The sequence below is a fragment of the Cyanistes caeruleus genome, chromosome 13 (assembly GCF_971803275.1).
Source record: "Cyanistes caeruleus chromosome 13, bCyaCae1.hap1.1, whole genome shotgun sequence".
NCBI lineage: Eukaryota > Metazoa > Chordata > Aves > Passeriformes > Paridae > Cyanistes > Cyanistes caeruleus.
Window position 1 is genome coordinate 15,817,080 of NC_141713.1, and position 13,916 is coordinate 15,830,995.

The following is a 13,916-nucleotide window of genomic DNA, read 5'->3' on the forward strand; positions in this document are numbered from 1 at the left end:
GAGGGGTTGGAGCCGTGTGTGAGGGCTGGCGCGCCCTTAGAGGCGGCTACGTTCATAATTTCCTTCTTCTCTTACGCGTTCATTTTCCCTGACTCACTTCTCATGATCAGAGCCGCAAAACCTTTTTTAACTGATGGGTAGGCTTCCCAGTGTGGTAAAATGTGGAATTCGGGTATTCTCAGAACCCATAGGTCTGGTGATGGCAACTCATTTGCTTGTGGTGTTATAAGAAAAGGTAATGCCGGTCACTGCTCTAAAGAGGGGAAATGATGCGGGGAGAGTGTGTACTTGGTGTTCTGTGATTAAAACGGGACACTATTACACAAGTACGTGAGAACCTAGAGGTTATTCAGAATTATTTCCAAACGCAACAGCAAGGCCGTCTTCAGTTTGCTTGCAGATCAGTTTTAAGGACAGTGATTTTAATTTTGCCCTCTTGATTTGTTTATCTTAGAGAAGCAGAAAGGTTTTCTCTCCCACTGGATAGACCCACCCAGAGCCCAGCCGTGGAATTACCCCCTTGTAGGGAGTGATCTTACTTCCCAACCCAGGTATGGTAGCAGTTCTATAGCTGAATTATGAGAACACTTATCTTTGTTAATGTAGCAGCTTAAATCCTGCTTCAGGCTGCATCTCTCTAAAACCTGCAGTATCTGGTGTTTGTGGGTTTGTTTTGTTTCTTTTTTTATAAAATAATGCTACTTTCTACTGGTGATCTTGGTACTTTCATGACATAAACATGAACATCAAGAAACAGGTTTCCACTGTGAGGGTGATAAAACCCTGGCACAGGTTGCCCAGGGAGGTTTTGGAGTCACCATCCTTGGAAATATTCAGAAGCTAGGCATCTATGGTTCTGGGCAACTTGCTCCAGAAAGCCCTGCCTGTGACCTCTGAAGTCCTTGTAACCTTCAGCAATTCTGTAGATCTGTCAGAGGTCAAACCCACCACCTCCTAAGGTAGTTTAGCTTTCCTTATAGGCAGGCACAGGAGGGAGTGTCTTCAGTTTGTTTCACTTCAGAAAAATTCCTGTGTTTTATATAGAACTATACAGATCTTTATAAAGCTGTTCCATAACTTGTATCTTGGTGGTTAGGAACTCTCCTGTGACTGGGAAGACTGGGCAGGAATCATGTCCTGAGGCTAAGAAAATTAAATCTGTGTTTTCAGTGTCTTGACTGCTGTAGACATGGAGCTGCTGTAGAACACATGGCACTGCTTAGTGCTACTGTTCTAAGAGTTATCACACTACTTTTTTTGTAGAGTTAATCTGTAGGTGAAGGCTGCTTCCAGACACAGTGCTTCAAAGATGAATGTTAGAATCTATTTCTGGATCGTGGTCAGGCATATAAATACTGAGCTGTTAAAAACTCTGTCAAGACGGAGACATTTCTGAGTAGGTGCAGAAGGAGAATTTCACATGCCTGAAGTCTTAAGACCAGGCATGCTGCTGACACATTCAGGTGTTCCCAAAGTTAGCATAGCAGAGGGGAGCTGCACCTTTGACTTTTGATGCCTAAATTGTTATTAAAGCTTCAATTTTGACACTCAGATTCTCATTTAGATTTGACCTGAAGCAGTATTTCTGCTGGAAGCGTTCACTGGGAGGGTTTTGTGCAAATTTCTTGTATTTTGCTCTTGATGTAGTGAATTGCGATTTCAAATAAGACACCTTCAAATAGAGGGAAGCTACATTAACCCATGTTCATTCTGAGAAGGTTTGAAGTTCTTGTTGGCCAAAAGGGGAGCTTAAAAGGTGTTTGGGGGTCATCTTGTTTCCCTGCTGCTGAACAAAATGCGATGTACTGCTAAAACAGCTCTAATATACATAATAGCCTAATTTTGTATCAGTGCATTCCTTAAGGAATAAGGATAATAAATAAACCATAATTCAGAAAAACAAGGAAGATGTGACTGACAAAAAAATTAAGACAGATTTTTTCCATTAGAAGCTGAAGTTTTATTACAGGATAACAGTACATAAAGCACATCTAAAATCGATGTGTTCAATGCACTTAATAAAGGTAATGTAATATTAAAGGTACAGTTTCTAAGTACAATATAACAACATTCATATTAGAATGAAAATTGGAGTATTTAAAAGACAACATTAAATCTCTTATTTTTACAGTCATATTTACAAAATGAATCAAAATACTTTTTCGGGACCGAGTAAAATAACAAACTTGAATATAAGCAGGCTATCGTGAGTTGGAAAGGTCTATGGAAGGGAAAAGTGAAGTGATTGGGTAAAGATCATTAGCAAAGGTTTAGTACAATACCACTTTAGTATTCCTCTTGATGGCTTACATTTTATTGTGGCTAGAAAAGGAATTTATACATACTGTACACATAACAGACAGCACATATTTACATGTACAGTATAATTGCATTAAACTTGTGTGTATTTACAGAAATTTGAGTATATCACTCAACGAGGTTTTTAAGTCTGTGTGCTTCATCTTCAATTTGATGTATATTTATAATCAGCATTTATTCTGGCATTGGTACATTGAACATTTAGTAGAGGGAGGATAAATGTTAACCAAATGGTTTTGCATAAATATATCAAACTATTAAAACAGCAGGGAGAATGTGTTCCTGGCATTACATATAGGTTGGTACGTACAAATTTAAGAGTGAGTCCTTTTCTCTTTGAAAATATCAAAAGGTGACTTAAATCAAGAAGGGAAAACAAAATTCTCATGGCTTATATTTAAATAAGATTGTAGCTTCAAGAGGTTTTTGTAATTGTCCTGATAGTGTTTGCAGTTAAACATTCCACTTATGAAAATATACCCATGGTGCAGTAAAGTTTGTTTTTAGGTCAACAGTATGTTTGCTGTTTAAAAAAAATTATTTATATATATATATTCCTTGGATTGAGGGTATAAAAGCAGTGCATGGAAGCCAAGAACCATGGCTTTAAAATTCACTACCTTCTATTATCAAAAAGTGCAGTAAACAGAAACATTGTTATTAATAAATTGTTCAAAAATCTTTGCTAAAGATCTTATAAATTCAGTAATATTACAGAAAAATTCTAATAAATATTTAAAAGGTTAATTACCTCCTTAGTTAGATATTTGATATCCATCAGTTTTTAAGAATGAACATGAAAACAATATCTAGAATGAAAGGAACAGGGGAAAGGAATAGTTTGAAGGGTATATGACTACGTAAATTAAGGTATACATGAAAAAATAAAAACAAAACCCCCGTACCTGACAAAACATTGCAAATTCCACTTCTTAATTAACTTTAGTTGCTACTGGCTGTCCTTGGATATGTATGCATGGTGTATAAAGCATATCCAGGGACTGAATTCAGCCATCCATCTATCATGGCAGATTTACAGAACATTCCTATTTACAGTCACTGGAGTTAAGTGTGTAGGCATGGCCCAGTAACATCTGCAGGCTGAGTGTGTACAGATCCTATTTAAAGTAAGGAGGGAGGAAGGCACCCAGCAGAATAACACTATAAATTTCCGATTCAACAGCAAGATAGAATTCTCCCAACAAGCCAAATAACTACCTCCCTTTCAGACAAACAGCATATTGTAATTATTTTATACTGGCAGATTAGATGTTCTTCTTATTTTTGATACAATACAGGCAGACTGTTTTAGTAACCAAAAGGATAACAAGCTGGACAGAACAATTTTAATAACGTTAATAATTAATAATGTTAATAATGTAGAAAAAAAATTCTACATTTGATATCAAGTATCTGTACCGGTGAAGTAATTTTCTCCTTATTAAATATACTATAGAATAATTTATATAATGACACTATGCATTTAAAGAGAAAACCATGTCCCAAATCTTGTACTCTGATACAGGTACTTGTTGGGCATATGTTGGTGTATATATATATATACACAAATATATATATTTATATATAGTTATACTCAGTGAAATTAACAAGACCCAAAGGTGGTATTGTCTAGGAATAAAAGGGGTTTGTTTGTTTTTGTTCACAAAAGTAACTTATCTAGCACCACACATCAGAAAAACACAAAAATAGCACACTCTAGTTCTAAACAGCTATGTCTAAAATAGATTATATAGTAAAACAGATATTATACAGCATAATGTGGTATTTGATAAACAGATAAATATTTGCGCTGTGTAGGCTGTTTATAGTATAATTTTATCTATACAGAATGAAAGCAAAAAGTTAACTGTATAGAGGTGAGCAGAACAACATTAAATATTATGACTCCAAAGCAGAGACAAAGTTAGAATTGAAAGAATAGAGCAAGATAAAATGTTTACAGGCCATTACAAGTCCTTAAATTAGTATTAAAATAAGGAATCAGTTGCTCAAGTTTAAGAAAGCAGTAAACAAGAGATTGCATTTACATGCAGATGTCTAAAACTTGTATTTCTTTTAAATCTATGCACAAAAAGTCATTTGTTTTTATTGCTTGACATTCAGTTATGGCTAGAATATTTTTAACCTTTTTTTTTTGTACTTTGGAAACAAGAATATTGTTAAAGGTGCCATAAAAATGGACAACATTGAAAACAGTTTGCAAATAAACCACCTAACACTGCAGTTCTTTATACATTTTAAAAAGCCTTGTCTGGGGTTTGTCATATGTTAAATATATTTAATCTGGGAAAATACATTGTAGCTTGAAGCCTCCCATTGGCCCAAACATCCAATACAAAAACACATCTCCAGAAAAGGAGCAGGCAGACAACACAGTTACATATAAAGAAGCAGCCAGTTAATGTCCTAATACTTCAAATAGTAACCACTGTTCTGTAACTTGTTTCTAAATCAATGTAGAAATGAGGAACATTTTGGATTTAAAAAGGTGTACAGTACGTATGCCTTTTTGTGAAATAAAATTCACTGTATTGCTTATGAATTCTCTGCATTATATATAGATAGCATTACAGATTGCAAGTTCCTGTAAAGTTTGTGCATCTACATTAAGACTTCGTGGGGTAATTCAGGGTAGTGTTTCTCAAACTGAAAGTCACAACTGGTTGTTTGAACGCTGCTCAAGTGTTTAGATTATGATCAAAACACCCTGCCAGGCACACCCAGCTCGGTTCTTTGTGAAGTGCAGCTTCTCCAGCGCGGTACAGGGGCTTGTTCTGGCTACAGGAGTGCGCTGGGCAGGGAATTTAGGAGCTGCAGCTCAGCCCCACGGCCTGGAGGAGCTGCAAGGGCCGGCTGGGAACTGCACTTTGCATTTGCAGTGTCTGGAGAGTTCCCAACTACCTGCAGCAGCTTGGTTCCTTCAGTTAGGAAATGTTGCCAGTAATTCCAGCTGATTCACACTCCCTGCCCCAGGAAAGGTAAGTCAATTCCAACACAGAGAGCCCTGTGCAGAAATCTATCTCACAGAGATTGTGCTTTCAGAAACCTTGAGAAACACTAACATAGGAACACAAGTATACATAGGACACATGAACACTGAAAACATGCAGATGTTAACAAAGTGTGATGTCACACATGAAGTTGAACAACTTGATTGTGAAGTTCAGCTTGAAGAAGTTATAAGATTATGAGGGAAGACATACAAGTGAATATTGTGGCAGAAGAAGTGAGCCTATGAGTATTGATCTGAAGCCTTTATCATGTTTTGTTTCTTATTTGGATAGCCTATTTATTGCTATAAAGTTATTGCTATATTCTACCAGTGATAAAGGCAAAAAAAAAAAACCAAACCCAAACCCAACAGCTACACTATAGATGGAAAAGGTAGAATACAGCTTCTGTTTAGATGTTAAAATTCTATTTAGTACCTGAATAAAGTTCCAGAGATAGACTGTATATATTATGTTACGTATTTTTCCCCTCAAGTCCGGTGACTTAGCATTATGTAGCAAGCCATTATCACAGTACTAGAGTTAAAGCACACACTGCAAGGATTTTAAAAGAAATACTCATTTACATTTTAAAATTTTTATTTTTGTTGTTGTATTTGGTATCTGTATGCATTTGCCCTCATTTCCACCAAATGATTTACTGACAGGAATATTTTAAAAAAAAGAAAGTAAGAGGTTAAATTCAAATATATTAATGGATGTAACTTTAAAAGTAATAAATATTAGTATTAATAATTTAAAAATAATTCTAATAGTTGTATTTCTCCAGCTAAGGAAAATAAAGATGTTCTGTGCAATCTGAATCCGCTAGCACAGGTAGAATTCCATACAATGAATACTCAAGAGAAAATTGCTTCTTATTTTTGGATATTGTATAGTAAGTGCTGTTTCTGGCATTTATATTAATAGGTTTGTCTACATTGAGAAGTTTAGGAATGTCTAGGGAAAAAAATACACGTAATTTGCACAGCTTACACTGTGTAACCTGTTTTGTTCATCAAGTACAGACTGGGGATTGTCTATGCCAATCCAAAAACAGATACTGTAATGCTTGGATCGTCCCACTACGCAGTTAAAACCTCTTATAGGTTGTCCATTCTAAGAGTGTTTAATTGATGTGCAAGTATGTAAAGAATAGTGTCCTGGGGTGACTTTATGATACTGGAGATGCTGCTTGGAAGGCAGCTATCCTCACCACTATAGGGTCCACTGTGAATCAGCAACAGGAATTCTCTTCTGCTGAAGATGCCAGAACACCAACTGATCATACTTGCTAAGTGCTTGTCTGTCTCAGAAAGCCATTCCAAGCTAAACTTGACTGTAAGTACTGTTTCCCTATTTATTAAGCAATCTGAAGTAACCAACTGGAAGCCATATACCCGTGAAAAAAACCCTCAAAAATACCAGAAAACTGGGGCTTTCTCCAAGCAGACAGTTTTGATGGAGAAATCAAATTCACTCTCTTTCCAAAGTAACCAAAGTGTTGAAGTCTTGCTCATTTTGTTTGTAGTTGTTTATTTGCTTTTCTACTTGCATTTTCAAAAGAATGTGAAGCCATAAAACAAAGCTAATTGGGACAGGCTTCCAGCATCCTACAATTTGGCACTGGGAGACTTCTAAACATTGCTGGGTTTTGGTGCCATTGTAAAATCACTTGGAATTGCTGTATTTGATGTATTAGATATGAAAATGTCTTCAGCCTCAGTGTTTCTTTCCAGTCAGGTTTTGGCTTTACCATGAAACATCTGCAGCAACAACAGACAACATTCGAAATGTTGTTCTTGTATTCCTGCAGGTCAGTGTTCCCTACTATGTGACTTCATTGCTGAAACCTAACCATGACCTTTTCATTCTTACCATATTTTCACAAACTGATTAATTTTCTTTGACAATAATTTAAATATTAAAAAGCTGTTCTCTATTGCAGAACACTGAATTTCAGCTGGAAAAGCAGTCCTATAATTATAAAAATGTCCAGAGGGTATTGAAATTAATTTCAATAATTTATTTAGTGAGTCAGCATTTATTTTCTAAAATGCAGTTGTAAAATCTTTGTGCTATTTGGAGTACTCCTGTTTTGAGCACAATACCAACCAAAAAGCAGCTCTACTGCAAGAGTGAGCAAGAGAATGAGGCACACACAGAGCATTTAGTTAAAAAAAATAGCCAGTTCTCCTGTGCCTGGGGGCGGGGGGAAGGGAAGAAATACTAGCATATTTTTTAAAAAGTAATTTGTTCCACCAGCAGTACTGGCCACCCTGTTGAAGAGTTTTAGAAGATCCCTGAGCACATTAGTTTCTGACTTAGAACCCCAGCTCCAAAATGACAGGGCTTCTCTTGTTGATAACGAGATGGATTGTCATTCACAGTTAATTCAATCATAAGGTGCTTATCTATTTACCCTTTTTCTCACCAATCAGCACAAAGAACTGTCAGAAAATAACTTTTATTTTTCTTTTTTAAATAATAAAAGGGCACAAAATTTAAACAATGTTTTGTGACAGTGGTTTAGGATTATTATCTGGCTGCCCCTCAACAACAGACAAGTGATTCAGTCGACATTCCTTAGCAAAAAAAAAAAAGAAAAAAGAAAAAAAGGAAGGAAAAGAAAAAAGGCAAAAAAAAGAAAAATCCTGTACAAATATGTATTTTTCCCTGAGGGATCAAGGTTACACCCGCAAGTGCTCTATGTACATATTGCACTGTAGAGGAATGAAGAACATGTGCAAAAAAAGCAACAATGATTGAAGCTTACTAATCAAACCTTTTAATCATGACTGCTATGTCATCTTGCATTTTGGAATGTCGGAACACAGCTATTCCTTTAATCTAAAATGTAAAAATAAAAAACAAAAAAGAAAGAAAAAGAAAAACGCACCTCTACTATGGCACATTCAATGAAATAAAAAGTTTTCCAAAGACAAATAGACAAATTCCATCAAGAAAATAATACAAAGTTCGTTCGTTTGTGGTTTTTTTTGTTTTTTAGAAAAATTACATTACTTTCTTTCATTGTTTCACATTACAAAATCTTTTTTTTTTTTTAATGTTTACACAAATCACATTTTATTGCAGGAATATTTCAAGTGCCATCAAACATTTATAGAAGGGTTAAAAAAATAGAAGTCTCTCTAAAGTGGTCCAGACAAGGCTTTGTATAGAATAAATCTTTTTACCACCTTCTATTTTTGACTTAAGTATTTTGAATACATTTTCTTTATTCCATTGACACTTAACAGCCTAGAAGCAGCCGCTCACACGTCCCACGCATACACTCATGTGCGCACACAATGGACTCTCTCACACACACACACACAGGTGCACATACACAAATATCTTGGTATTCATACTATAAACTAATAAAGAACAACCAAACTTAAAAACAGCCTCCCTTTTTACCTAATTCCATACATCAAAAAATGCTGGAGGTGATGACATATTAGGGTGGTTCAGATGACAGTATAGTCTAGTAGCTCTTCCTAGAAAGCCAGAAAATATCTCCAGTTTATACAATTCCATATAACTCCCAAGGAAAATATCTTTGCAGACTCTAATGACTAGGTCATCAAAACTTAATATTTTAAGTTCAGATATCCTAGTGTTTTTATTTGTAGTGAACTGGGCAGATGATGAAAATACTTGTGAATATCCATTGACCTCCAGTGTTTTTTAACTGATTGATCATCTGATACCAGGCCACAGTCTCAGGGGTTTTGCAGAGGGCATTTCCTCTCCTGTGCTGGGTTCTTAGATGGCCATCTCTGACCAGCCACTCTGGTGTTATTCTGAGTCCCCTTGCATAAAAACCTCATTGGCAACAGATGTCTTATCAGTAGGTCTGCTGTGCTGTATCCCTTTTTTCCTCTCTCCTTGAAGACCAACCCAAAAATTATACTCTGTTGCCAAGTGCCTGTTAACTGTGACCAGGAAAGCAGAGTTACTTGCGGAATGTTCAGCCTGATTTAACACTGTCCCAGTACACGAGCTCCCACAAACAAAAACAACAGTATTTTCTGGCCTGGAAGATCACTCTCAGCTAAGGCCCTATTTGAAACCTTTTTATTGTTATGTATTTTATTAGAAAATGCTCCAAGACTTATATTGTCAATGATTTATGAATGTAAATATGCTAAACAGATTCCAAACAAAGCCACTGGCAGCTAGATGCCTGGTAAAGTACTAATATTCATCATGAAAAGGTAAGAACAGGATGTGGCTGAAAACTAATCCCCAAATACTTTACCTGGTAGTCTACATTGTCAGAAGTAGGAGGTGTATCTCACTCTCTAATAAATTACAGGTCTTTCTTCACTATTCATTAGTTGACACTGAGATTAAGTTTAGTTGATCTTTACAGGACTAGCACCTAAGGCTGGTCACATTCAGAAAACATTTGTTAGTTAAAAGGGGTGCTTCAAAAATAGGAACACACATTAGAATGCAAGTACCATATCGTGCCAGTTACTCCAATAAAGTAAACAATGATCCTAGGAAAAGTGTTTCAGTGGGAGTGGAGAGAGCATGTGCTGGGCTGTGAGCTGCCTCTTCAGGAGCAGGCAGGATGGAGCAGGAAAAAGACAGCTCTATGGACTTTTTCCAAAAGCCCTCTCCTGCCTCCATCCCAGTGCTCACAGCACTGCAGGTGCTCCCCTCCCACACTCCAGGGTGTGATGCTCTCCTCTAGCCCTCCTTTCAAAGCCTAGAGATGAGTGATAGCTGTAACCCTCCCAGATGTGCTAGACTGGAACAGTTCTAATATGCTTCATAGATAAATGTCTTAATTTGACCCCAAAGGAAACATGTTCAAATCATAGAATAAACCTGTATTTTGCTAATAAGAACCTGCTGATCTGATTCTCCTTTTTAAAATACTTAGGCTTTGGTGTGTTTCTCGTCACTTGCTACTTCTCAACAAATATAAGATATATAAGAGATTGTTTACCCTTGGAAGTTAGAGCAGGAGGGCACATTACGTCTCATTCCTTTTCATTTTTCGATGTTCCCAGCTTTTTCTTAGGTACTTCATCAAAAGTGCATTTGTTATGGCCTACAGGGCATACGGTTATGCATCTTCATCTCATCCAAACCAAATTATACATCTCTGGCTCAAACAGCCACAGTTTGTGATGTCATTTATGCGAATCTGCTTCCTTCAGAACTACATTTACTGCCAGCTTTGCTCAGAGACAGAATTCTTCCTGAAGGGAATGGTAATGAATAACACTGCAAGATTCAGCTTATTGGTTGGTTATGCAATACAGGAATCAGAATTACAGAATGCAGGTTTCTCATATTAATGATTTCCAGGCTTGTACTGAGTACAAACTAATGCTTTCTAGCAACACTGTGTCTTTCCTTTCTTCGTCTGTCCCCATCTATCAACTTTAAAGTGCATCTTTTTAAACAAGGAGAGAACAGACTTCACTGTTCAGCTCCTTGAAACTGAACTGCCGGATGCTGGAAGAACAGGGGTCAGTGTGTCTCATCTCACTGAAATCAAAGACAAACCTAGGGATTTTGATAGGCTACAGCTTGGCATTTGAAGGTATTGTTTACAATATGGAGTACAAAAGTATGTAATGTATAAAAATTACTTTTTGGCAAGCATGTCATACACACATACTTTTACTGTAGATACAGACTTGAATAAATTCTTTCAAAACTGGATTTATGGTGGGCAGAAATACAATATTTAATAGCCTGATTTTCAAAGATGCTGTGTTACTCATTTGTAAATGATCTGTAATTAATTAGTTCAACTCTGACAGTGGAAACTCAGAACCTTTGAAAATGAGGCTTTTGACTTTGAAACATCCAGGTTTGAAAGATTTGAAAATAAAAGTACCTTTGAATTTAACTTCGGTAAAGATTATTTTAATGTAGAAAATTGTCATTATTTTCAACTCTTTTAGAAATCTCTAACCATTTCAGGATATGACCAGCCTCTCTTTAAAAGTAACATGGAAAACAGCAGCATAAATACCTCCCAATGTACCAGTACCTGCCAAACCTTTTTCAGTTAAACTTGAATTTCTGGTGCACATGCAACACAACAATGAACACGCTAGCATTTAATTTAAAGAAAAAGGTGCAAAATGAAAGTGCCTTATCAATTCAACAAGAAAAGCTATACCAGTAACTACATTTTATATTAATTAAAACAATATATAAACAATATCTCTTTTGCTATATATAGTCTTCATGCCCATTTACCCTGTAATATATTATAATGCTATTGTTGCTATTGCTATGGACCCTTTTCATGCCGTTCTGTCTACTGGCAAACAGTGGTAGGTGAGAAAAAATTGTCCTTCATGAAACAATGAGCAAGTTGTGCAAACTGATGCTGAAATCTCTGCAATGCACACCAGTCGCTGATTACTAGGTGGACTCTGTTCTGACCAACAAATTGATTGTTCTGTCAAAAGTCTGGGCAGTGAACTACAGGAGAAAACAACCTTCTGACATTAGAACCCTCAGTCTGTGTAAACAGAGGTCAAGGATTGAGAAGTTGAGACAGAAAAAGGGTCCATATTTGTAGGCATAATGGAAATCATATGCATGAGAAAAACAAGTTCAACTTTGTTTCATTGTTTCCCATCCTTCGCCTGACCCCGACCGCCAAGAGATGTGCAGTGTGTTGGCTCCCTAGGTCTGTTCAGGGCCATATAAAGTGTCTTGGTTTTCTTTCTTTTTTTTTTTTTCCTTTTTTTTCCTTTCTTTTGTTTTAATGTTTGTACTTCAGACATTCTAGAAGTGCTTAGGTGATACGTTTACCCATCAATTTGCATTGCTGGCTCAAACTCTGAAGTGAACAACTCCTTGTAAAGTGGAGGAAAATGAAGTCGCACAATGTCTGGGTATATTGCTTTAAATGCCATAAGCTTTTCTGTATGTCGTCCACACAGTGCTCTTAAAGTAGACACTTTGCATATTAACTGTAAAAAAATGAACACAAGTCATATGGTCATACATGGAACCAGGCCTCCCAATCTTGCTGAAAGGTTAAAAGCTCTCCCAAACCAAATTATTTTCTTAACAAGGACATTTCAGATGCACAGTCATGGGTATTTGCTAAAAGTATTTAAGTAATCGACTCAGAGCTATTTGTGAAGTAATCTTTTTTAAGTTCTTAGGAAAATGTAGCATTAGGTTTCCTCACTGGATTGATAAACAAGTATTTCAGGGCTGGATCTTCATCTATTAAATTATCCTCTTGGAAGAAGGCAATCCCAACTGCTTTTAAACCCACTGTGAATATTATGGAGGGAACTGGCAATGAAATAGATTAGACTTATTTACCTTAAGCCAAATAAGGTAAAAAAATATGTACTTCAAAAATATCATGAGGTTACTCCCTGAAGTTACAAAGTAAAGTGTTTGTACCAAAGCATATGGAAGACATTCTTCCGACAAAGATATCCCAAGAATACACTGAGACAAAATTACATGAGCTAGGATTCGGAATTAAGAAAATCTGCAGAGCCCAGGCTGGACCATCCTGCTTCTGTTGTAACTAACTCTGTGGTATGAAGCAAAGCATAAGCTTTTTGGCTGTGCAGAGGTGTAAAAGGAACTACCTCTGCAAGATAAAAGTGAAGTGCCTATCTTTCACCAGTTCTTCAGATTTACTTTGTGTAACGTCACACCAGTTTCCCATTTCTGAGAAATTATATGAAGATACTTTAGTATAACAGTAGGTAGTGCTTCTTTTTCCCAGGTATCAGTATTTGGAAGAACTGAGAAAAAGGCTGTGTGGGGAACTTCTCATAGAAGTCTGAAAAACAAGTTTAGTCTGTGTGTTGCATGTTATAGCAACCTCATTGTCATGCAGGCAGAGATTCTACAAATACTAAGGCATGCATGTTGCAGCACGGAAATAGCATTCTGTGTGGCAGGAGTGTCGTGTAGGAGAACTATGATGAAAACCTTCATCACTTTTCATGAAGTTCCACATAAAAATACTCCCTTTCAGACCATTATCAACCTTGTTCCCTAGTACACCATCATTTCACTTCTTCTAGGTTTAAGTAAATAGGTTCAGTTGAGCAGCTTGATTTTGAACAAAGAATTCTGGCTTTATAAATAAATTAACTGTGTATGAGCTTTTACCCCGTAATCAAGGCAGTGTTCAGGTGAAGCCACTCCTTCACAGTCCTGTGACATGGCACAGGATGACTCTTACCTTTGTTAGAATTCCATCTTCTCGGTGGTTCTTCTGTAGGACATGCTGAAGTGCTAGCTGGATCTTCTGTTGGAGTTTCTCAATTTTTACTTTCTCCTGAAGCCATGAGCGATCTGAATATAAATGGAGTTGAAATTTCTAGTAATGACACATGGATCACGGCGCACCAGGAAAGTACTAAGTCTGTTACAGATTAATTTTTCCTGTTTCCACTTGTTATATACACTTTTGTATAGAAAATGGGTTTCAAAATAAATAGGTTTTGAAATACATTTATTACATGCACTTAAGTTTACTTTTATGAAGCCCTTATGTAGGAGAATGCAATGCATCTGAGTAAGATCTACTATTCATTTGCTATGAAAATCTGTAAAATGCAG

At 36.5% G+C, this 13,916-nt stretch overlaps 1 protein-coding gene and 1 long non-coding RNA gene across 13 annotated transcripts in view; one reads left to right on the plus strand and one right to left on the minus strand.

Moving 5' to 3' along the window:
• LOC111934206 (uncharacterized) overlaps positions 1-13,916 on the plus strand; it is a 28,101-nt gene that overhangs the window by 255 nt on the left and 13,930 nt on the right. The window contains exon 2 of the long non-coding RNA XR_015275876.1: positions 455-551. This is a non-coding gene — a long non-coding RNA (uncharacterized LOC111934206). The remainder of the gene's footprint in view (positions 1-454; positions 552-13,916) is intronic.
• The window catches only part of RORA (RAR related orphan receptor A), a 396,157-nt gene continuing 392,581 nt past the window's right edge, over positions 10,341-13,916 (minus strand). For all 12 annotated transcript variants that reach the window (XM_086849261.1, XM_086849259.1, XM_086849262.1 and 9 more), the window contains 2 exons: positions 13,537-13,649; positions 10,341-12,289 (listed from right to left, as the gene is read on the minus strand). In XM_086849261.1, the coding sequence (XP_086705387.1) occupies positions 12,125-12,289; positions 13,537-13,649 (278 nt within the window). In that variant the 3' untranslated portion in view covers positions 10,341-12,124. The remainder of the gene's footprint in view (positions 12,290-13,536; positions 13,650-13,916) is intronic.